The sequence below is a fragment of the Trematomus bernacchii genome, unplaced genomic scaffold (assembly GCF_902827165.1).
Source record: "Trematomus bernacchii unplaced genomic scaffold, fTreBer1.1, whole genome shotgun sequence".
Lineage (NCBI taxonomy): Eukaryota > Metazoa > Chordata > Actinopteri > Perciformes > Nototheniidae > Trematomus > Trematomus bernacchii.
In genome coordinates, this window is record NW_022988159.1 from 492,501 (window position 1) to 518,302 (window position 25,802).

The window sequence follows — 25,802 nt, forward strand, 5'->3', positions numbered from 1 at the left end:
GACCTCTAGTACACCTGACTTCATCCTCTCATCAGTTCAGCATGTATTCAGGTCCTGTTTTTAGGGTTAGGGTTAGGAATAAAAGCTTGAATGCTGTCTCCTTCTCCACCATCAAAGTAGTAAAATCAGACATGACACAATGAGAAAAACGTTTGAAACTATAACAGGAAACAGCTCATCTAGCATCATGACACATATGGCCATTTTGAGATTCTTTGCATCAGCAGAAACTCTATTTCCCATGAGCCCCCTCACCTTCTCGTAGTATTTGACCTCATACTCCAGGATGACCCCGTTGGCTCGATCCGGCGGCTGCCAGGCCAGGGAGATGGTGTGTCTTGTGATATCCTTCGCCTGGATGGAAGTCACCGGAGAAGGAGCTATAAAAATGATCAAAGACAGACAGAAAACACAAGTTTAGCCCTCTGCTTCGTCCCAGTCCTCCATGTTGTTTCAGTGTGTTTTGAGTTGCTCTCCTCACTCTTAACTCCTGCTGAGAAACTCAAACACTGAGTCGCAAACACATTCAATTTGAATTTGGAGGCGTCCGGCCACACAGTCTATGGTAATACACTTGAGAACTAATGGTTAGCATCAATAACATTGATCCAATTTCCACTCGGCCGATGCGTGCCACTTTTCCTACAACCCCGGCAAAATAATGTCCAACTTCATCTTCTGCTGATTACACTGAGAAAAACCTCGCATTGCTACAAAGCCTGCCTCGGAAAAGCTCGAAATAAGTCTTAGTTTTTGTCTTTTTAAGAGAGCAAATCAATTGGTTTTCATTAAACCTCCAGTGAGCAATCTTATCTCGAGCCCTTTCTGCTGCAGCTGATAATGAGGCCATATTTCAAGGGGCCGTGCTATCTGTGTTCAGACGCCTTTAACATGTGAAGGTTAAAGCACAGATAATGGCGTCCCCTCCCTCCTGCACAAATCAAACCTCTATCTTCGGGGAGTGTGACAACACTAAAATTGGGTCATACACACTCTTGATGCTACAGAGAGAAACCCATAGGCGTAGGAGACACCGTGTAAACAGTGAGACACTCGTGAGCAGATTGAGTTTTGAGCAGAGAAGAGGATTAATAGTAGAGCAGGTGGAGATATAGACCAAGGAACAAAAGGCTCAGGTATATAAAAAGTCAACAACTCATTCATCTATTTCTCCACAGAGCCAGAACAAAAACACATTTCCACGGATGCCAAGGTAGCGTTAAACCGCAGCGTCTGCTCTTCCTCGTTCAAAAGGAGTGTATCTTTGACCTCTGCTCCTCAGTGATACTGTAACCTTACTCGTTCCAGACCATCTGCCTTTTAAAAAATTACAGTGGGATGATTAATGAGGGGTTCGCGGTCCACCGATTATGATTGGATTATCTATGACATTATATACATTCTCATCACTTTGACCAGGGGCTCCAGGGAGCATAGCCTTGGAGCTAACGCTAACAAAACCCTGCTTTTAGCCGGGGATTGAGTTCAAACAGGCCTGGAATTCAAGCACCATGCCTGATATTGAGTTTCAGCGGGGTGGAGGGGGGGTTTGTGACTGGAGGGGGTGAAAACCGAGATGGAGATGGAGAGGGATGGGATTGCAGACATCTCTCGGTAAATAGATTAACCCAAGGTTGTGTAATCCTGTTGGCCTAATGTGTTGCGTCTCCGTTAAACAATTAGATGGCGGCCATTTGTATCCCTTTCGATCAATCTTACCCGGCAGCCAGAGCCAATTTGAAGGCCCTCCTGGGGCTTTGTGAGGACGCTCTGCCTCGGAAAGAAAACCCCCGAGGGGTCGCAGGCCTCCGTGCCCCAGCGGTAATCCACACATCCATCTTTCCTCCAAAGATGACAGATATGGCAATTTAATCGTGTTCGGCCCTCCTCTTGTTGCAATTTTATTTTTCCCTGGACTAATGTGAGGATAAAGATGAGTGATTTTCTGAGTGGTCCCTTTTGAAATCCCCGACGTGGGACAGCAAGGTTAAAACAGCCAGAGGTCCATCAAGGCCAAGTTGTTCTTTGTTCTAAAGTAGTCAGAGACTTAAAAGGCAAACTAACACACAGGTTTAAAGTCTGCCGTGCTGATGCAAGACTAAACCTGATATGTCTTTATGAAAAGAGAACGGTTTAACCTGAGGCCGCGACTTGGGCAGACCGAGCTAGACTAGCTGGCACCTCTGTGGATTAATTTAAATATGTGGGGCAGATCTGACAATTTCTAACTGACTCCTAAACCAGCGGGCCAACAACGCTGGTGGAATAATAGATGCAATGAATATTCAGATTTGAGAAATTGTGTGGAAACTCTCACACGGCCTGCAAAACTTGTACACACACACACACACACACACACACACACGCACACGCACACACACACACATACAAAGGACCTCATTACACCAACAAGAAGATAGAAGTTCACATGGAAAAACACACACCTGGCACCATTATCTCCCACAGACAGGCACAAACTCAATCACCCCACCTATGCAGACATTATAATGAGTAAAAACCTGAGTGAGGTTCAGTTCAGTGAGTGAGTAAAGTTGTCTTAGCGAGCGTGTATTTGTGTTGTGAGGAGCAGCTGTGGTTGGTTGCGTGAATATGTGGTCGATAACAGTTTGACATTAATAGAGGCAGGGGCCTGGATGCACATGTGGTTGCCAGATTGGACGCCTGGTTGCCAGATTGGACCCACTCGATTTTTTTTGCTGCCGCCAAGGAAAAATACCCGAGGAGGGAGACGTTTTTTAGGGTGTCGAGAAAAACGGCTCCTACGTACGAGATCCTTCCCCTCCAGCTCTATAAAGCCTGCTTCCATCTCCCCGAACACATTTCCACATGTACGTCTGTCCGATTTGCCAAAGAGATGGAAACTCACACACATGTGTTCTGACAGACGTGCCCACACACACACTCCCTGCCGCACTAATTCACTTTCAGTCACCTAAGCCTGCCAAGTATTTTGTATCGAGACATAAACACCTCTCGCTCTGACTAGCTATTTCCCTCTTTCTCACACATACACACACGCTCAAAGTGCTTGATCCCATAAAGGGGGGGAAAAAACATCCATTTACAGCCGGGGGTCAGTTCAAAGCTGGACATCCACCCCCCCCCCTGACTCGCCTCCTTTTCCTTATGCAGTCCGGGTGAAAGGGTTACACCCCGGCTGATTTACGACGGAGGGATTGTTGATGTCGAGACGCTGAATTTGACCTCTTTGAACACACAGAAACTCAAGCGCATACATTAAGCTTGTCTTAATTTGCACAAAAACTACTTTGCACAATTGTTATGTATGTATAATCCAATGCCAATATGTGTCTGAAGTATATTTATATATATTTATGTAGGTTATGTATTGTGGAGTATTCAATTTATTCAATATTTTCGTTATATAGTGTATTATTTAGATAGTGATATATGTCCTTTCTATTGTGAATTTATCATATTTGTATCTTATTGTATCTTTCAAATACTTTTAACTCGTGTTATGCTTGAAAACACTGCTGCCATGACACAATCATTTCCTTCATTTGGGATGAATAAAATATATATCTATCACATTTTTGTAATTTTTCTGCAATGCACCTTCATCCATTGTTTCCTCTCCCGCTAAAATACTTAAGCGCACCCTTCTTCTAACCTGCTTCTTTCTCTCTAGCTGAAATCTGAACTTTAATGGAAAGGCGGTGGCACGGGTGTCTTTTCCGCAGCACTTATAAATCCCAATGAAGCTATGATAATAAATGTGTAATCCTTGATGTCTGGATGAGCGGAGGCGATACAGAGAGAGGGACAGCCGCAGATGACTGGCTGGATTACCAACGGCTGAAACCAGAGCTTCCAAAGCCCCTACCGAGCATTAGCAGCAAGAAATCCAATCAGTCTGGAACTATTATTTTTAACATGCACACACTCACACACACACACACACACACATTAGAGAAGACACGCACACCCCGGGACACATAGAGGACATTGTTTGAGTGGCAAATGTAGATCATCTCCATCTCCATCCAGGAACGTAGAAACATTCTGTGTAACACATTTTCTCACTTTTTGCCAAGCAGTCAAAACACACACACACACACACACACACACACACACACACACACACACACACACACACACACACACACCCACACACACCACACACACACACACACACACACACACACAAAACAATTAGAGAAGACACGCACACTCCGGGACACATAGAGGACATTGTTTGAATGGCAAATGTAGATCATCTCCATCTCCATCCAGGAACGTAGAAACATTCTGCGTAACACATTTTCTCACTTTTAGCCAAGCAGTCAAAACACACACACACACACACACACACACACACACACACACACACACACACGCCATAATAGAGCTTCCAGCTGCAAGCTTCATATAACTAATCCCGGGGAACAGTTGTGAAACATGCACCGGTGAGGAGCCAAAGGCAACATCATCTATATCTTACAAGTTGAAGTCAGCAGATTGGCCTCAAGCAACCTCTGGGGGACATCAATGTGTGTTTTTGTGAGTGTGTGTGTGTGTGTGTGTGTGTGTGTGTGTGTGTGTGTGTGTGTGTGTGTGTGTGTGTGTGTGTGTTACTATGAATCCATGTGCAGTTTTGCGCCTGTGTGACCGACCTCGGACTCCAGGGCTCCATTTCAGCCCCCACACTCACTTTCTGGCAGCTCTCCCACAGGCAGCGCATCCATTCATCTCTATCTCCCTGACCCCAGATGATAAATCAAGCCACTGTGTGTCCTTAGACTGCCAGGGCCAAGTCCTATTCAAGATATTCGCTTTTCCCAGGGATGGAAATTAGTGATAAAAAAAAAAAAAACACACAAAAAGGCACTTAGCTTGCCACCCAAGAGCAGAGCAGTAAAGAAGACCAGGGTAATGATCGGCTATAAGTGGAGGAGAGCAGGGAGGGATGAAGAGAAAGGGCCGGGGTCGTAAAATCCATTTGCACAACAACCGGTTACAAAATGGCTAAATGACAAAACAACGGGTGGCTTTGGACGCACCCCCAAGCAAGAGGGCTCTTCTCCAGCCCTAAAGGAGAGGCTGTATTCATGTGTGTATTCTACTAGAATAATTACACACACACACACACACACACACACTCCAGCAGCATTTGTAATGAAGCCTCCACAGATCAATACAACTCATCTAATTCATTAGCACGGGAGCTAAATATAGCACGTTGCTCCTATCTTCCGACTTCTCGTGCCTAATTATGCAACACTCGTAGTGAAATATTGCGGAAAATAATTTCCCACTGCAGAGGATCCTTCATCCTCCCCAGTGATCATCAAGCCTTAACCCAAACTATTTACATCTTTATAATGAACATGTTTAGACACGCAGATTGCACCCCCAAAAACGTCTTCAAGCGCTCAGTGCAACGACCCTGTGCTCTACACACACAAAACTACAAAGTGTCTCTGCCAGCATACACAGTTCCCATTGACTGCTCACACAAAAGTCAAGAAACTAAAATGAATTGGAAAGCAATTGATAAGACCTCAAAAATAGCTACAAAGTGGAACTTCAGTCAGCTGTAAACGAATGTAAACCCACCCAGGCTATGGTTTATTGACTTGGTTGCATTGTTGGCTACATATATTGTAAAACCTGTTTCACTAATGTAAAACTGAAAACATGTTGACATAACAAACTGCTTTTGCACTAATTGCCTATTTTCTGTTTTAAAAAGGGGCAGTTAGGTTTATTTACCCCCATGTTCTGTGTCTCATTGGTATCGATCATGTTCAGCCTTTTACCTTTTCTGATGAGACACTTTGATAAGCTTTTCCACTCTTTCAAGAAATGATGGCTGCACAATACATTTGAATTTGATTGAATTTGCAAAATGTACAAGTGTAATATTCAACAATATTTGTTAAAGGTTAAATGAAGTCTTATGGAGCAGCAGAGACATCTTGCTTACAAATCCTAGTGTACAAACGTAACAAAACATATGTTTGGTATAGAGCTTCTCAATAAATCACACCATGATCATTTCAATAAATGTTTCAATGATAATGATGCAAAAATGATTAATCTCTCCTATATCGTATTCGCAATATTAGTTAAAATAATCGCAATTAGCTACTTTTTCCATATCATGAAGCCCTGCAAGAAATATAAGAATCAGAATCAGAATAAATCTGCACTAACCCTAACCCTAATGTTTCCAGTCTTCTACCATTTCCTTTCCACTAACCCACTAAATCAGAACCATCATTGGTGTCCTTACCGGCCTGGTTGGTGGTGACGGTGACGGACACGGCCTGCTCGGGGCCCGGACTCTGAGGCGAGACCCCGTTGACGGCCCACACCTCGAAGGTGTAGTTGGTGTGGGCCTGCAGCTCGTTGATGGACACCTTGTTGCCCTTCAGGCTCAGCTGCTGGGGACTGAAGTGGATGCCGTTCCCGCACGCCTGACAGCGGCGGCCATCGGGTCCGCAGCGCTTACACACCACGTTGTACGTCAAGTCCTGGCGGCCCCCTGTGGTGCGGGGGGGGCTCCACTCCAGGTTCACTGAGGTCTCGTTCACATTGGAGATGAGGTGGGCGGGCGCCGACGGAGGGCCTGTGGAGGAAGATAAGAAGATAAGATAAGAAGTACTTTATCAATCCCAATTTGGGAAATGTTTGCGTTGCAGCAGATATATTTCTGTATCCATATTTTCATATATTATATACACTGCTGCTCTGACAAAATAATGTCCTAATTTGGGATAAATAAAATATCTATCTATCACATTTTTGTAATTTTCCTCCATGCAACTTCATCCATTGTTTCCTCTCACACACAAATACTTAAGCGCACCCTTTTCTAACCTGCCTGACGCCCTTTTCTTTCTCTCTGAAATCAGCATACAAAGATTATCCAAGAGAAGTAGAAAGAGAGAGCAGAGAGTTGATGTTATTACCAGTAGTGGTTAGAGGCCAGAGCAGGTACTCGGTTACACTCATATTTATTATGGTAGCAGAAAGAGACAGACGTTACTTATTTGATTACGTGAACCTGTGGGCTTTCCTCCACTTATTACATTCTTGGTCGACAAAAGTGAGTTTGCGATTAGTGGATTTAATCACTAGATTTGTAAAACTGTTTGAAGCGTCTAGTTGTCTTCAAAAGATATTTCTCCAGGCAAGAATTTAGTGTGAACGTTTATTTTTTCTTCTTGTGTTTCAATAATCAAACAACCCCTTTGAAATATACAAAACAAACAACAAAATAATTGTATGTATAATGACTAGCTCCAACACTGTTTTTTCTACAAAATTACATGCAAAAACTCCAATAGAAATCTTGTGTTTACATAGATTTGCTCATAACTCTACTGGAAATATGTAATTTAGCATGAAAAATGACTAATCGAGCACATTCATTTTGGTTGACAATTAAAAGGGGACAGCCATGTGTGAAACAATGAAAAAACCCTAAATGGAAACAAATGGTGATCGCAATATTAACAATGATCTTGTGGTAAATCCTGCAAAGACTTTTCTTATAATGGATGTGTACTTCTTTGATTGTACTACCTTGTCCTTGCTGTGGGATCGTGAAAGTCTCCAATGGGTAAGGTAACTGATTCGTATATACACATAAGAAACATTTAAATGTATAATTGACTGGGTTTCCCCTTTATTGAGAGCTGAGGCTTCTTGAATTCCCTTTTAATGTCCTGTCCATTACTGTGAGGGAAGATCCAATTTCACCTCAGTTAATTCAGCACGTTAACTGAAATCCAATAGGCCGGCAGCTTTCTTTTCCCACTCGTATGTCGAATCAGCTGGAGGTGGCCGGGCGCCCGAGCCCGCGGCTAACAGCGGGGCTTTATGGCACCCACTCAATAACTTTACACAAAGTTTGCCTTGGACCCTGTTATTAAAGAAGTGCTGTGATGTACTTTGTAGTTGTATGTAGGAGCAGCTAGCGACACAAACTCATCAGTATCAATTTACATGTCAGCTCTATTGTAATTAATGTGTTTTTTTCTTGCGTTGCTTTCAAACATAAGCGACGGTAATTGACTTAACCATCTCTTTTCTATCCCTCTGTTGTCCCTGTCTCTCGCTCTCTCTCTCTCTCTCTCTTTGACTAATGAAGCGCACGCGAGCGGGCTGCAGGGATCGATGCAGGGTGAAATATGAAAGCTAGTCAGCCCACAGACGAATCATTTCGCAACGGAAATTAATTATCAGTGTTATTTTTGGAGGAGCCGCATGGCAATGAGTGATTTCACAGAGACGCAGAGGACAGTGTGTGGGAGTGTGGGCGCCTGAGGAGGAATACGTACGCTTTTGTTGCTGCATTTAATGGAGAAGTGGAAGTACAGTTTTACCCTTGATACATGCAAAGAAACGGTATGTTTATCGACTGGACTCGCATATGCTAGTCTCAGTGTGTGGCTGATAGTGGTGAATGTGAAGGGGAGGCTAAGGCCTTGAAAGGAGATTGAGAAGGACAGAAGGAGAAGACAAACACCGTCTGTTCATCCAGGGAAAAAAAAAGCCACTGATTAGTATGGAGGGAGCAGGTCTGAATAAATGGATGGAGGGGGAGGGGGGGGTTGGGGGGGACAGAAATGGATGGTGGCAAGTAGGGAGGAGGGTCTGTTTAACTGAAAATAACCTCGATGCTCACTAACAGCCAAAGAGAAAAAGCGTGAAGATGAGATGATGCAGAATGTGCTGTGTTAATATGAGCATCACTTAACTCCCCTTTTCACCAACCTATTAATACATTCTCATTAAAAATGATGATCAAGCTCTGTCTCACTCCCCTTATTATCTGCACAACCACTTTCCCTCGCTCGCTCTCTCACCTCATCCTCCCCGTTTGCCTCTGAGACAATGGGAACAAGTTACAGATGAGCTTTCTAAATTAAGGTACCCACACCCAACCGTCATTATAATAGAGCCTGTGTCAGTGTGCTAGGTTCAGCTAGCCTCTTCTCCCTTTCAACACTCAGTAATGCCCTGCCTGAGATTCCAAGTAAAGCTATTACTCAGCTGCTATCTGGACTAAAGGCGTCGTAAACTTAACAGGACAAAGGTGATAATAATTCCAGTCAATGTGTGAGAGTGCTCTGGTTCTTCTGTGCTTGTCCTCAAAGGCATAAAACACAAACGATGGAAATGTGCTTCCAGTTGAAGAGAGTCTCACAGTCTCACTTCTGGACAGCGTTAACTGTGCAGCTGTGGTCAGGAGATAGTTAGCTTAGCATAGCCTTAAGACAGAGATAAATAAAAAAATCATACTATAGAAACACAATAGTTTAGAAGACTTAATAAGACATTTTGTTTTTGTACAGAGCCAGGCTAAGTGTTTCCACTTCTTCTAGCCATCTTGCTTAGCTAAACCTCCCCTGGTTAGCTTACGTAAGCATAGCCTAATAACTTGAAGCATGCAGGCAGAGAAAAACATACTTTAGATACACACACACATTTTAGAAGGCCAAGTAACAAGTTTTTTTTAAATGTTTCCTTTGTACAGAGCCAGGCAAACTAGTTTCCCTTCTTCTAGCCATCTTGCTAAGCTAAGCTAACCCTGGCCCGAGGTTCACAGTAATATACAGACAGTATCAAGCAGTATTGATCTTCTTATCTTATCGGGGAAGTAAAGGAAATAAGTGTAATCTAAAGATAAAAGTCCTTTCATGTCATAGCGTTGTCCATAGATAATCATATCAGCAAGTGTAATCACCTTATTATCAATATTTTGTTTGTCCGTTGCCATGACAAGCAACAGCGCTATGTAACGTTATGACTGCAGTCTAAAGTCTTAAACACATTCCACTGCACGTCAGAATTCCCCCTGCATTCCACACACACACACACATGCACACGCACACGCACACGCACACACACACACACACACACACACACACACACACACACACACACACACGAAGTACCTTTGGCTGTACCTGTCGCTCTCCCAGAATGCACAAGTGGGAGCAAGGGAGCGTGGGAGAGCCGTCAGCTGTGACTGACACACGGTAATTAATCCTGGGAGAGAGAGAGCGACGGGGGAGAGTAACGTTCACAGAACCTTCGTACAACGTCAGCTCAACATGGCCTTAACATTTGCACTCCTTACGGGTGGATTCCAGGGGGACACTAAGAAAGTTTTTCCTAAAGAAAGTTGGTGATTTATTTTATCCCTCGTCTCCTTTTCTGTTCATTTACGGCCTTTCCAATTTGCTCTGAGCCTTACTCTTTCTTTCCTGTCGCTCCCTTCTTTAATCTCAGTTTTTTCTCCTCCTCCTCCTCCTCTTCTCCCCCCGTTCTCCTTCTTCCATCCCTCTCTCTTTCTGTCTCTTTCTATCAGTGATTGTTAGGCGAGTGTTGCGCAGGGCTCGCCAAAAAGAGCAGGCTAAATTGGCCAGAACATCGACCCCGCTATTACCATCCGGCTGGAATTCATTCAATGCCCCCCTCGAGTCTGCGTTCATTCCTCACCCCCCATCCCTCCCTCTTCCTCCACCGAAAAACCGCCGCTAAGAAAACTGGGCAAAATCTGAGAAACACATCGAGGGCCAAAAGAAACCCCAAAATGGAGAACACCCCCTCATTTGAACCTGAACGCAGCTCCCACGAGTGTCTGTTCCTGAACCTCATTACCGCCCTGTGGTGCAAGCCTGTGTATTTATTTATATCATGTATATTGCTTTTTCCTGCCCTGAACTTATTTTGATATTGTATATTTTAACTGAATGCTTTGAATCGACTTAGCTGCATATTGTTAGAGGATCTACCTGTTGCCTATGTTCAAACTAATTGGATCTAAGGACCATAGAATATATATTTTTCTATGTATTTTTTAAACATAGCTATAAAAGTGGCCTTGAGACAACAACAACAGTAATTGAGAAAAAAGCAGTGGTAGCAAACCGGGGAATGTAAAAAGCAGGGCAAGAAACTTAAAATAAACCCTGAAAAAGTTGCCAAAAAGGACTGTTAAGGCGTGGACAAATATGTTTCTTAAACCCCATAAAACAAATGTATCCCTCCAGGATCCTCAGGCATATTGATTCAAAGTGTGGGAGGCAAGTGTGTGTTGCTTATAATCTGAAAAGCGGGTTTTTCGATTAAATGTAGCACACATTAATCGCCGATCAAAAGAACAATTGCTGCAAACAAGCAAAGGTGCAAAACAGTCTCTGACGGACCGACGACAGAAAGAGACACACAATGACAGAATTACACAGCATCCAGTTTTAATCATCACCTTGCGTCGCTATAGCTTCTGAGCTAAGAGAGGGGGAAAGCGGTTTCAATTACACACACACACACACACACACACACACACACACACACACACACACACACACACACACACACACACACACACACACACACACACACACACACACACACACACACACACACACACACACACACACCCAATTACCAGAGATGCTGGCTCTTTCCCAGCCTGACCTTCAGCGAGCAAACTGGGAAATTACTTTAAGAGCGTTTTTTTTATTTTTCTTCATCTGCTCTGTTCGTGACTCGTGAGTGGGTTTTGAGAGAAGGAAAGAGAGAGAGTGAAAACAAGATGTGGATGAGGAGGGATGTGTGAGTGACAGCTGTAATTACACAGCTCTAACATGTGGGTGAGAAGTAAAAAAAAATTAAATGTGCGAGGAAGGAAAACATCAGACGACAGACGGGGTGAGAGTTTAAAGGTCAAATGTTGCAAAAGGTCGGAGAAGGAGTCCAGCTAATGTTCAGTTCCTAACCGTGGAGTTTGAAACGGCATCGCACCGCCGTGTAAAATAAGCGCCGTAATGAGCTTTGACAGCTGTTGCTCGCAGCAGCCGAGCTGAAATGCCACACGGACTAACAGGACAATCGAGATGAGCTGCGGGATCAGGCAATAAAATAAAGGCAAGTAACTCAATATATTAGTGATGTGGCAAAAACAGTAATGGAGTAGGGCATGTGGAATAAGGCTTGTGCTTTTATTTAGTCAAAGAAAGTTAATTTAAGGTTAAAAAAGTTTGATGTTTGGATAGTTTTTTTAACCTCTCTGTTTTATTATTTACGTGCTGCTCCTTTAAAGTTGATTAAACAATCTCAGAGAGGTACTTCTAGTTAAATTAATAACAGCTTAACACTAAATAAAAGCAAAACAAATTCAAAAATCCTGTTTGAATTAGGTTTTATATCTGGATAAATGCTTTTGAATATGTTCGGAGATAAATAATAATTTTTTTTTTTAACTAATCCGTGACTTAAAAAGGTGTAACTTGTAAAACTTGGGTACTTATCCCTATTTAGTGGTGACTTTGACCAAACAACAGTTAATGGAAGACAAAGAAAATCAGCTAATTCTGTAATTTTATATTTGGTATCCTAGCTAGAAAAATATTTCAAATTATGAGTTAGTTTCAAATAAAAAATCTGACTAATCTATTCCTCAACTGATCCTTGCAGCTCAACAAGTCCAGTGAGTTCAACAGAGTCTGTTTATGATCCCAGTAAACACTTTGGGTGTTTGGGAGACACTTGGAAAAGCTTTGCAAAAATAGCAATCAGCTCCAGATATGTATAGCCAGAATGCATTAATCAAAGATGTTCAGATTACCATCTTGTTCCAGTACAACTCGTGTTCTTAATCATAAAATATCCCACATTGTGTATGATGTTGCCGCGCAGCAGGGGAATCATTAGAGGCCGGTTTAGTTTCTGCTCCGACAGCTCGGTGTTGTGCAGGAGGAGTTCGGCTGCTCGTCGGATTCAATAAACCGTTCCGCTGAGTGATGAATCCACAGGAACTCGACAGATCATTCGGGCCAAAACGCGGGCCAACTATGAGCTAAGCAACTCAGCAGATGTTTGGTTGTTAAAACTGACTTGTGACACATACTCACTCATATGCAGAAGTCTGTCATGTGTACGAATAGTGTTTTTTATCCTGGGAAATAAGAGTGCGGGGCTTTTTGTGTTACGTGGGTTCATATTTCTAACAGAATGAACTCCCGGTATTTGTGACTCAGGGATGGAAAAAGGAAAGAGGTATCATTAGGAGTGTTCATATTATTTGTCGGGGGAGGATTCACCGGTGCGTGACTCACAAACAGAAGAAATAAAAGTGCTTCCTTGGGCTTAACGCCTTCCTGTATTCAGTCACCTTTGTTTCTCCGTGGTACCTTCCCCTCTTTCTCTATCACAACATCCCTGCAATTTCAGCTTTCCACCAAACCCGTTTTTCTACCTTTTTTTGGTCATCTCGTCACATCACCGCTAACGTCTTATCTCTATTTGTCTTTCTCTCTCGCCCCGCTCTGTTTGTTTTGCAGCCTCTCTGTGGAAGACTGGATCTGGGATACAGCGGTGATTTACACCCCCATTAGTTATCCGTCACCGTGACTGATCACTAAGTACCACCTGGAATCAAAAGACACCTATTAAACCAGCAGCCGCCTGCTTTATGTTTCGGCAGAAAGGCTGTCTCTCCGTGAGCGCTCGGGTAATTCAGGTTGACATTGTAAAAGAAACAGATAGCGAGAGAGAGGAATAAAAACCATGGCTGGGTTGAGGCAGAAGCCATAACTCTGTGTGTGTTCTTTTCTATATATAATATATATATATATATATATATATATATATATATATATAATACGGTATTCCTGCACTTTAAACTGTGTACAGAGATGGCAAAAGTACACACATCCTTTACTCAAGTAGAAGTACAGATACTCGTGTTTAAAAATACTCTGGTAAAAGTAGAAGTACTGACTAAACTTCTTTACTCAAGTGAAAGTAAAGAGGGCTTTGAAATGTACTTCAGTAAAAAGTACCCATAACTAGCAGCTGTTTTAAAGAGTACCTGACCTCCCTTTATATTAATAGAACAATAATGTCATTGTTAGCTAATGAATGTTTCCATGCTGAACAACGGCAACATGACAACGTTTTCATTGGTCCCTCTTCTTTAGAGAAGACCAGGAAATGATGGATACACGGATCGTGTTCAAATCAATAGGCACGCAATGACTCTAAATAATAATGATCACGCCACCAAACACACATTCAAACTAAAGGAACCAGCCTGTTTGGGAAATGTGAGAAGTAGAAAGTACAGGTATTTGTGTTCAACATGTGAGAAGTAGAAAGTACAGGTATTTGAGTTCAACATGTAAGAAGTAGAAAGTACAGGTATTTGTGTTCAAAATGTAAGAAGTAGAAAGTACAGGTATTTGTGTTCAAAATGTAAGAAGTAGAAAGTACAGGTATTTGTGTTCAAAATGTAAGAAGTAGAAAGTTCAGGTATTTGTGTTCAAAATGTGAGAAGTCAAAGTAAAAAGTCTAAAAAATAAGTAGTGGAGTAAAGTACTGATACCAGAAAAATGTACTTAAGTATATAACGAAGTATTTGTACTCCACTACTTCCCACCTCTGACAGTATGTTAGATGTTGGTGTACTTACGGGTGCAGGGCATGGACGCCGGGTCTGTTTCAGAGCGGAAGTATCCCTTGTCGCAGACGCAGGAGGTGGATGCCTCTCTGGTGGAGTAGCTGTTGAGCGGACACTTGGAACAGGAGCCGTCGGTGGCCAAGGCGCGGTAGTAACCGATCTTGCAGGCTGAAACATAACAAGGACACAGAGGAGGGTAAGTTTGGTTTAAGACAGGACGTCAAGATGAAAAAACAAGAAGGCCTACATTGAGTACAGCTTTTATATTAGAGAGGGACGGTGTAGAGATGGCTAAGATGCTGGAGGAAAAGTTACAGGATCAGAAAATCCATTACGATGGATCTTCAAGAAACCAAGAACGTCTGTACAAAACTGCATGGCAACACATTGAATAGAAAAGTGGATATCTATGGAAGTCAATTTGTAAACTACGTGCATAAAATGTATTACACATGAAGTGACTGTCTAATAGATAATAAGGCGATGTTGCCATGGCATTGCACATCCAAATAATTGTTTAGCAATGGAAGACAAGAAGAGAAGACTGTGATCTTGCCAATTTCCCCCAATTAGCAACCAGAAAACAATTTGTTGCCCAGAGGCTTCTAACTGTTTCCCCGACTCTCCCTCCCTTTGTCTTCATGTTCCATCTTCAGCGCTTTCTCCCCTTTCTACTTTCTCACGAACCTGAAATCTATTATCAAAAACAACTGAACAGGAGTACAGGGCTCCATTTCCTCTGACAAAAAAAAGGAGAAGATCAAATATCTACGTCTTGTCTTTCTCACAAATATAAGCTATGCACAATTGGCATGACTTGAAGCAGCCATTAAACAAAGAGCCATTGGCATTTCAGACCATTTAACAAACAAATGCCGCCACACTTGGCACACCGGGAGCCCTGTCACTCTCACACATGCACCTAAACACACACTTAACTCTGAAATGGTAACCTAAGTGACACTTTTCCTACTATTGGCGACAGTGCTCGCCTTTCCTTTGAGTGACAGTTTGATTGGAGGGCTCGTGTTTCGAGGAGTTTCTCCCCCGTCTATCGGTTTCTATAATGGCCAGGGAAGCCGAGCAGGGTTTATGTTTCACCCTGTGAGCACTGAACCAGAAGACGAGGACAAAAGAACAATTCTCCGAGAGGTGCGGCGCAGACAGTTCCAACACCGATTGGACCAAATAACCTGTCAGTCAAGGAGGCTGCCATTAATCGGCGAATGGCATTGGGGCTGGAGGGTCTCTCCACTGTGGTGTCTAGTAGAGTGGGTGTGCAAAATGTGTGTGTTGTTATACAGTAAAGACCCTTTGGAGACAGATGGGTAAATCCATACCCAATATAAATCAGATAATTACACACTTATAGTCTGCAAGGGGTAAAGCGACACCCAATGCCTGCACACACATAAAAGCTTGATGTCGACACACACACAAACCCAGATGTATTTGAAAAGGCATGGGTTGCAATGCCACAGTCATAACACTTCAGGGGATCTTGCGCACAAAAGAACAGTCACATAATAAACAAACTCCCATATGTGTTCACCACACTAGAAATCAAATCAATTCTTTTCCACACACACCACCGCAGTGAAGAGGAAGTCCGTACTTCAACAAAAACACACATTCCACTAACCACCCGACACGCTGACACATTCAGACAGAAAAATAAATCCACAAACCCCCTAAAATGCTGGGAAATGCCTCACTTGGAGGCGCATTAGAGTCAGGCTCTTTGCCCCCAGCGGCTCTTCTCCAGCAGCTGGATTAGGACAGCGCGGCGTTAACTGAGCCGGACTAGCTGCTACCTGCTGAGCCTTTCTTTGCCCGTTCCCACTCAGTCAATCAGGGCTAAATCCCTGCCGCTTCACTCGCTAACGCTAAGCTAAGGGTCTCTTTGATTGTAGCCTGCAGGGGTGCGTGAAGCCTCCGTTTCTTTTCTTCACGGTTGCTAAAAAAGGGGTAGAGATTAGTCTGGAGGTGCTTTGTGTTATCTCTCTATGTTAAAAGCAATCATTCGACGCCCAATCTCATCACCAAAGACAGAAGGACACTGGGATCTGTGGGTATTGTTTAAGAGGTTGTGACTGCTTCGGGGGGACAAAACACACAAAAGTTGCTGTTAGTGTTTGTACATGTGCGCTGAGCAGGAAAAGTGTCCTGAGTTGAGAGTGGGGTCAACCAGCTGTTTGGGATAGTGGCCCCTTTGCTAAAAAAAAGCTGTAGGGAGAGTTAATTGAGTCCCATGCTTCACAGCCTTTGGGCCTGAGCCTCTTAAAAGGGACACAGTCTAAGAGCCGGCGACCTCAAACTGTGCACGGTTGATGAGTTTTTCGCTCGTCAATTATTAAGCTGTCCCAGGCTGAACCCGGAGTCCCTTCAAGCCGTCCCACAACTCCCAAATCCCTGTTAGCCATACACAGCGTCTTCATCTGCGGTTTGCATTTCAGGAAATTGTGTTTGAAAAATGTGATGTCAACATATGAAGGCTTGTTTACAGCAGCCACTGCCCCCCCAGAAGGCAACAGCGGAGGGCAAAAGAGAGGTCGATATCCAAGTAAAGCTGGGGAATTTGCTTCCTATTAGGAGTGTGAGTGTGTGTTGGTGAGGGAAGAGACCGCACTAGTGGGTGGTCCAAAAGGCCGTGGCTTCAGAGGGGAATCTCCCTTAAGACTTGTTGGATTTATCACTGTCCGGACCAGTGGTTTCAAACCCGCACCCAGACACACGTATGTATTTCGTTTTTATGGGATATGAGCTGAGAAGCCCTCATCATATCCACAGCTCTAAGAACCCATTTTTTCCACTCTATATATCGTCTCCTTTTTCTGCCCGGTCGCTCACTAACTCTCTTGTGTGTGTGTGTGTTTTTTCTTTCTCCCCCCCCATCTATCTCTCTCTCCCACTCTCCTAGGCTTTCTCTCAACAGGCCTCCTTTCAGACAGAGAGGGGTTTGTCAGGTGCCAAATCCCTTAGCTGAGAGATCAAAGGCAGACAAAGAGACTGGTGACTTACTGTTCTATTCTGGAAAGGCAAAAAAAAAAAAAATGGAATCCCTCATAGACCCGGACATTGCATTCTTCCCCCTTTTCTCCCCCAGTAGGTCTTTCACTCATTCGAACCTCATCTCTGGCTTTAGTCTTTTTTCCCCTTTTGTCAGCCTTTCCCCCCCCCCACCTCTTCCCCATCCCTGTTGTCTCTAAGCTGGAGCACGTTTGGAGGGAAAAGGGGTGGAGGGAGAGGTCTGTGGGAGTTAACGAGTAGTTTTGTCCGTGTGGCGGGGATTCTGCTGGCTGAATTGGCCGCACCGCGTGAAGGGAGGGGAAAAATAGTCGACGCAGCCATCTGCAAAAAAAATAGGAGTGCACAAAAGCTAATGATACAATGATAGCTACCCACACGCGAGCCAACTTAAGCCAAGCTAAATTTTCCTCTGAGTGGCAACAACCTACACAGCAGCAGGCTTTGAACAGTCATGGATGCTCCCCACACTACTGCCAAATGAAAAACCTACACTCCCACCCACTGCAGCCCACCTTGAGTGACCTGCATGCAAAGCCTGATAGGCAAGCTATTCTGCAGCCTACACAACAAAGTATCCAATACACTGGGGACTGAAAGCATGAGAGCTAACTTGAGCTACAATAGCCTTCCAAAAAACCCCAGGAATATAACACCCAGCGCACGGCTCACAATAACCAGGCCTGCCCAGGCAGAACAATTGCCTCTTTTATATAATCAAAAAGGGAGAATTAAGTTCAAGCTTCACGATTCTGCCTCCTTTCAAGCCGGCGCTTTATCTGCTTTGGGTGATGAAAACTCAGTCACTCTTTTTTTTGTCACAACAGACAGTGAGCGCTCTTCAGAAGAGAAGTCAGAGGAGTCCTCACAAAGACACTCTTTGAAAAAAAAACAAGCGATCATCTTTCAGGACCTGAGGGCAAGGAGAGTCTCTGCCTCTCCACTACGATCTCTATTAAACCTCCTTTTCTGACATATCCCTCTGCCTTTGTGTCTCTTCTATCTCTCTTTCTCCCTGTGGATGGCAGAGTGTTCAGGTGAGACTCCTGTTGGAAAGGATTACTATTCCAAGAGTGCTTTGTTTACCCCCCGGTTGCAGTCACTCAAAGTTGTTTTTTTTAAAGAACATTCAAAGTCTTGGATGTATACTGTCTATGCCAGGGTTGTCCAAACTACGGCCCGCGGACCGTTTTGAATCGGCCCTCAGCAAATTCAAAATGGAATATGGCCAACAAATGAAACTTGTGCTTGTCTTATATTATACTTCTTAAATATGAATGTAAACATATATTACACAGTATTATTCATGTGGTAATGAGACCACTTTTCAAATAAATTCAGTCAATTCAAGTTGGAAACATTTTCTAACATATCTTAGTTGATAAGAAAAAAGCCCAATGACTTATTTACATATCAAGCTTGAAATACACTCTTCATATTTCTCCTTATTATCAATCTGAGGGATGAGCTGCCAACACTCACAAGCATCATTTACCTACATTTGATTGATTTTGCTAACTTAATACTGAACTTATGAGGCGATATACCTCTAGCGAGTGGCCCAGCCCTTCGTATATTTTTCTGTATGTGGCCCTCGGTGGAAAAAGTTTGGACACCCCTGGTCTATGCCAACCCAGACAGGCATACAGAGAATAAAAGACAATCCACCATCAATACACCTGGCGTATTAGCATTGATAACTAGCCGCTGACCGTTAGCATCTGTCTGTGTAACAGCAGGAGAGCGGAGCAGGTTAACTCATTAATGCCGTCACTCGGGTTATTAATTACCTCCGGCAGCGTTACCCATCAGGCTGATGGATGAGGGACACACGGAAAGCGAAACTGATCACCATGATTGATGACATACACTCCTCACACATTTTGACCTTGACCTAGGGGGAAAAGGTCCCACACTAGTGGTGCCGACCTTTAATATGCAAAACGAGAAAAAGTAGCGCAGTGACATCTGGGTTGACATGCTCACAAGTGTTAATGAAGGCCAAGAACAAAAGCCAGCGAGGCTAACGATGATAATAACACACAAGCCAACCTTCCTGACAATCACAGCAGATTTGCTAATGGTGGCCAGTGCCAACGGGGGGGGGGGGGGGTATGAGATGCCAGCAGCTTGTCTGTCAAATGCAGGATGATTTATAAGTGTATTTTCAGCAGCACCGATCCATCAAACGAGAGCCACCCACGACACTGCCCTAATTAAAATGTCTCTACCTGACACAGAGGAGCACCAGCCAGAGAAACGGATGAGAAAACACGTCGTAAAAATGACTACAAAAGAAGACGTTGTTATATTCAGTAACGTTTAAAACTACTCTGAGTGACAAACAGTTCCTTTATTGCAATTTTTATCCAAATGTAACACCTTAAATGTGCAAATGTACAACGTTTTGTGTTTTCATTTATGATTTATTGGGTATATTTTTCACAGAAGTGACTGTTATTGTGAATATTGATAGTTGTGCTTTTATGTAGGTCTTAATGTGTGCATATGTAAAAATGTGTCTGTTGATTGTGTATACATAGGTATATACATATTTTTATATATATTTGTATTTTGTATTCGGGATTGTGGGAAACGGTATTTCCATCTCTCAAACTGAAAGATTGCCAATAAGTTGACTTTGACTTTGATAAACCCTTTCTAACAATGTTTGCTGTGAGTCTACAAGCCTAACAAATAATATCATGCTCCAATCTTTTTTTGTTAAAAGTACACGTTGGTGCTACCGATAATATTGCTGTTTGGATTGCATAACTGAAAATATTAATATATTGTTCTTATTAAGACTTCCTGCCCGCCGAAGTCTCAACGTTCTTGTTGACACGTAGGCCTTAACTTCCTCCCTAATTCCTCCAGCCTGGCCTTAAGAAAGAAAATGTGTACAATGGGTGTATCGCAAACATCTAAAAGTATTCCACCCAGCCACTTCAGAACGGACAATACCTCGGCTTTTATGAGGCCAAGGTACTTGAATGTAATGTACGTGTAGGAAGTGAAGGTAAGGGAAGGAATGGGACAGGAAGAAAGCTAAAGGGATGAACAGCAGCACACAGATCCATCTTTGTTTGGTGAAACCCTGTTGGCCAACTTGGCAGTTTGGGTGGGGACGACTCAAATTCCACTTTTGTACCCATGCCAGGTCCACAAAAGGTGGCACCACCCAAAATGAGGCATGGCGCCATCTAATGAATGACCTTTTGTGACCTGAGATTTGCTCAGCCGATAGAAAGCAAACAACACACATATGTATACACAAACAGAGACTTAGTAAAACATCTGTATTTACTTGCACTTTTAACAATTTTATCAGTTTTATTGTGTTGCTCTGTTGAAGGAGCCTGTGACCTCAGATGTTCATCGATATATCTACACTGTAGCTATGTACTAATGACAATAAAAGCCTTGAATCTTGAATGAATCTGGACACCTGCACACAAAGCCTTTCAAAAGGACTACGCAGATGCACTTTGCAATACCACACATGCATGTAAAGACACACACACACACACACACACACACACACACACACACACACACACACACACACACCCCTTTGTTAAAGCACGGGGACATGAGCACAGCAGGGAAGATGGGAGGTAAACAAACTCAGTCAAGGTATTGTCTTGGTCCAATTTCCCCAAGGTCTCCAGGGTCTCAAGTTGGATATGTGTGTGTGTCTGCATGTGTGTGTGTGTGACCAGGCAGTGTATCTGGCATGCCTTCCTTACATTGTGTACAATGAAAAGAGCTGCCTTTCAATTCAATTATGAAAAAAAAAGGAGGCAGAGAGGTAGGAGGAGGGAAGAGGGGGAGTATGCTAATGTTGTTGTGTGAGGGGACACTCACATCGGCACACAACGCTAAACAATCAGGAGAGCTAAAGTATGCTACCCTGGGCCAGTGGAGGAGAATGGGGCAGGAAAGGGAGGATGTGTAGAGGAAAGCACACACTAAGAATAGGTGAGGAGGAAGAGGAAGTGATAGGGAAGCAGTCTCAATGGGGCCTCATATCCAATTTGGTAAACAAGGCGAAAGCACGTGTCGCGCTGAAGCACAAATACACAACAGATCCCTGAAATACCCCACAATGCAACACTTTTAATACAACCGTTTTACACTGTAGTTAATATGCAGCTGCTTTAGTGGTGATATTGAGACATATTGTATCATAAATGCTTTCTTCTTCAGGGTTTTTTTTAAGGTGGCTAGCAACTGTTTTTATGTTATTTCAGATTTAGCTCAGTACAATGAACAGAGAACCATTTTACTGTAGTTGTCTGCTCATCATATTCTCAATACCAATGTAAAAAATGTCCCTACAATGTTCTATTACGTCCGGCAGTGGCTCAGTCAGTAGGGGCTTGGACTGTGAGCCGCAGGGTCGCCGGTTCAAGTCCCCGACCAGACCTAAATATGGAATGTGGACTGCTACTTGGAGAGGTCCCAGTTCACCTCCTGCCGTGCCGTGGTGCCCTTGAGCAAGGCACCGGACACCCCCCTTCCCCCCTCACTCCCATTGCTCCCCGGGCGCTGTACAATAGCTGCCCACTGCTCCTCGTGCTAGACTCCTGGTACTAGGATGGGTTAGAAGCAGAGAACACATTTCACTGTGTGTGCTGTGTGCTCTGCATGTGTGACCATTAAAGAGGGGTTCATCCCTCCCAATTCTATACCTATGGATATTATATCTAAAAACTCTATAAAATGATATACGTTTAATGTATGAAATGTGTGTTCAGCTTTTAGACAAGACAAGAATGAGTCATTTAAATAAAGTCAACATTTACTATGACATGTTGACATGTTACCTGAAATGCTCAAAGTCTGATCAACGAAGCCTTAAGATAAAAGTTTGGATGGATTAGGCATTATAACTAACTAGTGCTGTAGATAAAAGTACAACGCTTGTTTCAAAAATGCTATGATTGGATATTCAGGGTATTATCCAGCTCGGAAACCACCTGTAAACGTTCCCACTCTTTCTAACCAGCTTTCCACAGGTGCGTCACCTCAGGTGTCTCCGATGGTATGATGTCATTACCACAAACAGTCGTATCAATTACATCTTAAAGTGAGAACAAACCTTTACCACCATATCACATGGCCTGGTATCCACATAAATACTTCAACAAAATGCCTGCAGATGGGGATTTTTTTTTTGTTGAAACAACCCAAAATGAGAGTCAGTTGCCTTCTGGTCACCCTGAGATTTGTGGCTCTTTGTCAAAAAAAAGCACATTCAAACACACGTCACACACGGCACGTCAAATCAAAGTGCGCACACATGTGTCAACACTTAAGTTTGCAGAGAAACACGCACGCAACATATTTAATTACCTAGTTGTCTGCGGTCTCCGGGGCAAGTTTAACATCAACCTCGCCAATTTGACTCAGAGGAGGGGTTGGAAAGGGTCGACTGACGGGTGAAAAAGGGAAGGTATTTTTAGGTTGTTTGTTTAGGTAATCTACTTGTAGCTCCCAGACGACAGCCTGTCTGGGGCCTCAAAGCACCTTCTATTGTGCATGTGTGTGTGCGCGAGGGTGTGTGTGTCTGAGAAAGCTTTGCACACCATCCGCATTGTGTGTGTGCGTGTGTGTGTCAATCAGGCAGTTATATATATGTGTGTGTGTGTGTGTGTGTGTGTGCTCGGTCAGGGTACATAAAAAACGTTCCTGGGTCACTAGCTCTTCAACAGCTCATGTCAGCCCAACGACGCTCCGCTGGTCTCCACTCTGGCTGTCACTGCGTTGACCTTTGACCTCTCATGGTGTCACTCTGGCCCCCAGACCACTTTCCCCACTCTCTGTCCCCCCCTAAACAGGATCGAGGTCATCGCTGTGGTGCAAGCGATACCCCCTCCGATTTGAAACTGTGTCGGCTCCTGTTCGCACGGTATGGCTTCGCATGATGTGTGTGTGCATTCCAGAGTTAGTTGCATATATGTGTGTGTGTGTGTGTGTGTGTGTGTGTGTGTGTGTGTGTGTGTGTGTGTGTGTGTGTGTGTGTGTGTGTGTGTGTGTGTGTGTGTGTGTGTGTGTGTGTGTGTACAAACTTTGCCGTTGGCCTCTCTAACCCCGGGCTAGTTGAACCTGGCCTTGTAACGGGAGCCTAGGGTTAATGGCTGCTGCTTCGACGGGGTTACTCTGCTAATGTGTAACGTGTTAGCCTTTTTAGCTTTGATGTGCGGACGGACGCTCAGGCACTCCGATGATGGGACGAAGAAAACAAAAGGAATCGAGCTTTGAAGCGAGTGTGTGGGAGTCCAGTTTCAGTTTTGATTGGTATTTATTGCATTCTTTTCACTCCAAGTCTGTCTCTACTGCTCTCTTCCTGCCCTCTCTGTTATCTCTCCTTATCTTTAGGGCTTCTTTCACCACTTAGGCTGATACTCCGAGGCTGCGTCAGGGATTCCAGAGCTGCTAAATATATGTTCATGACTTCCTTCTTTCTCTTGTGCAAAGTCCCAGTATTAAAACAAGGTTAGATTGAAACAGTATTTCTGCTACATAGTTTGAGTTTCTCCTTTCTTATAAAAGACCTGGAGTATGTTTGACTTTTTATTTTCATTGTCTAGAATATTTTATATTGTTTGTATTTGATATAATATTTTTAATTTTTTCCTTTTATTCTTAATTGTTAATTCTCCTTAATCCACTTTGTAAACATATTGTAAGTATTGTATTTTAATGTCTGAACACACTTCCGCGACGAAATAATGTATCAAATTGGGATCAATAAAGTATCTATCTGTCTGTCTGTCTGTCTGTCTGTCTGTCTGTCTGTCTGTCTGTCTGTCTGTCTATCTGTCTATCTATCTATCTATCTATCTATCTATCTATCATCCATCCATCCATCCATCCATCCATCCATCCATCCATCCATCCATCCATCCATCCATCCATCCATCCATCCATCCATCCATCCATCCATCCATCCATCCATCCATCCATCCATCCATCCATCCATCCATCCATCCATCTATCTATCTATCCATCCATCCATCCATCCATCCATCCATCCATCCATCCATCCATCCATCCATCCATCTATCTATCTATCTATCTATCCATCCATCCATCCATCTATCTATCTATCCATCCATCCATCCATCCATCCATCCATCCATCCATCCATCCATCCATCCATCCATCCATCTATCTATCTATCTATCTATCTATCTATCCATCCATCCATCCATCTATCTATCTATCTATCTATCTATCTATCTATCCATCCATCCATCCATCTATCTATCTATCTATCCATCCATCCATCCATCCATCTATCTATCTATCTATCTATCTATCTATCTATCTATCTAGCTATCTATCTATCTATCTATCTATCAAAATCCCAGCTCAAATGTTTCTCAGATTATTGTTATTGTGTTTATTTTAATGTATAAACTATTGGAATTGAAAATGCCTTAAATTGAAATCTATAGATAATCCATACAGCTTTGACAAATTACACTCATGTTGATTGATATTGCAATTGCTATACGATTTGTGACCTGATATCATTACTCTCATTGTCATTGAGAAAGATGTGAAATGTCCTGGAATATGTACCAAACCAATGGGTTTTCTTAAATAAATCTAATTGCAGTAAGTTATTGCGATTTCAATAAAATAAGTAATCATAGTTCGGCCCTAAACTAGACTAATACAGTGTGTTATCAACACTTTTCGCAGGGACTATTTCTTCAGTAGGAAGCAGTTCCTTTGAAAGCATTTCAGAGTAAAGTAAGAACACCCTGCTATATACACCCGTAGCGATATTGACGGTAATATCACCCGCAGCTGCTGGAGGTCGCGACACATCCACGCTGGGCTTGTTCAAAGTGCGATCACCGTCTGTACCCATAACCCCCCTCTTCACCTCTCACATCCAGAGCCGTTTATCATGCCCAGCAGACAGGAGTCAATTCATCTTCCTCTGTCTTGTCCTCCATACACACACTTCCTCTGTCACACACATTCACGCTCTACTTACACACAGAGATGGCAAAAGTACACACATCCTTTACTCAAGTAGAAGTACAGATACTCGTGTTTAAAAAGACCCTGGTAGAAGTAGAAGTACTGACTAAACTTCTTTACCCAAGTCAAAGTAAAGAGGGCTTTGAAATGTACTTCAGTAAAAAGTACCCATAACTAGCAGCTGTTTTAAAGAGTACCTGACCTCCCTTTATATTAATAGAACAATAATGTCATTGTTAGCTAATGAATGTTTCCATGCTGAACAACGGCAACATGACAACGTTTTCATTGGTCCCTCTTCTTTAGA

General features: G+C 43.1%; 1 protein-coding gene across 5 annotated transcripts in view; it reads right to left on the minus strand.

The window, feature by feature from the left end:
- The window catches only part of epha4l (eph receptor A4, like), a 68,911-nt gene that overhangs the window by 26,764 nt on the left and 16,345 nt on the right, over positions 1 to 25,802 (minus strand). For all 5 annotated transcript variants that reach the window (XM_034122272.1, XM_034122270.1, XM_034122269.1 and 2 more), the window contains exons 4-6: positions 14,477 to 14,632; positions 6,281 to 6,616; positions 256 to 380 (exon numbers count right to left, since the gene is read on the minus strand). In XM_034122272.1, the coding sequence (XP_033978163.1) occupies positions 256 to 380; positions 6,281 to 6,616; positions 14,477 to 14,632 (617 nt within the window). The remainder of the gene's footprint in view (positions 1 to 255; positions 381 to 6,280; positions 6,617 to 14,476; positions 14,633 to 25,802) is intronic.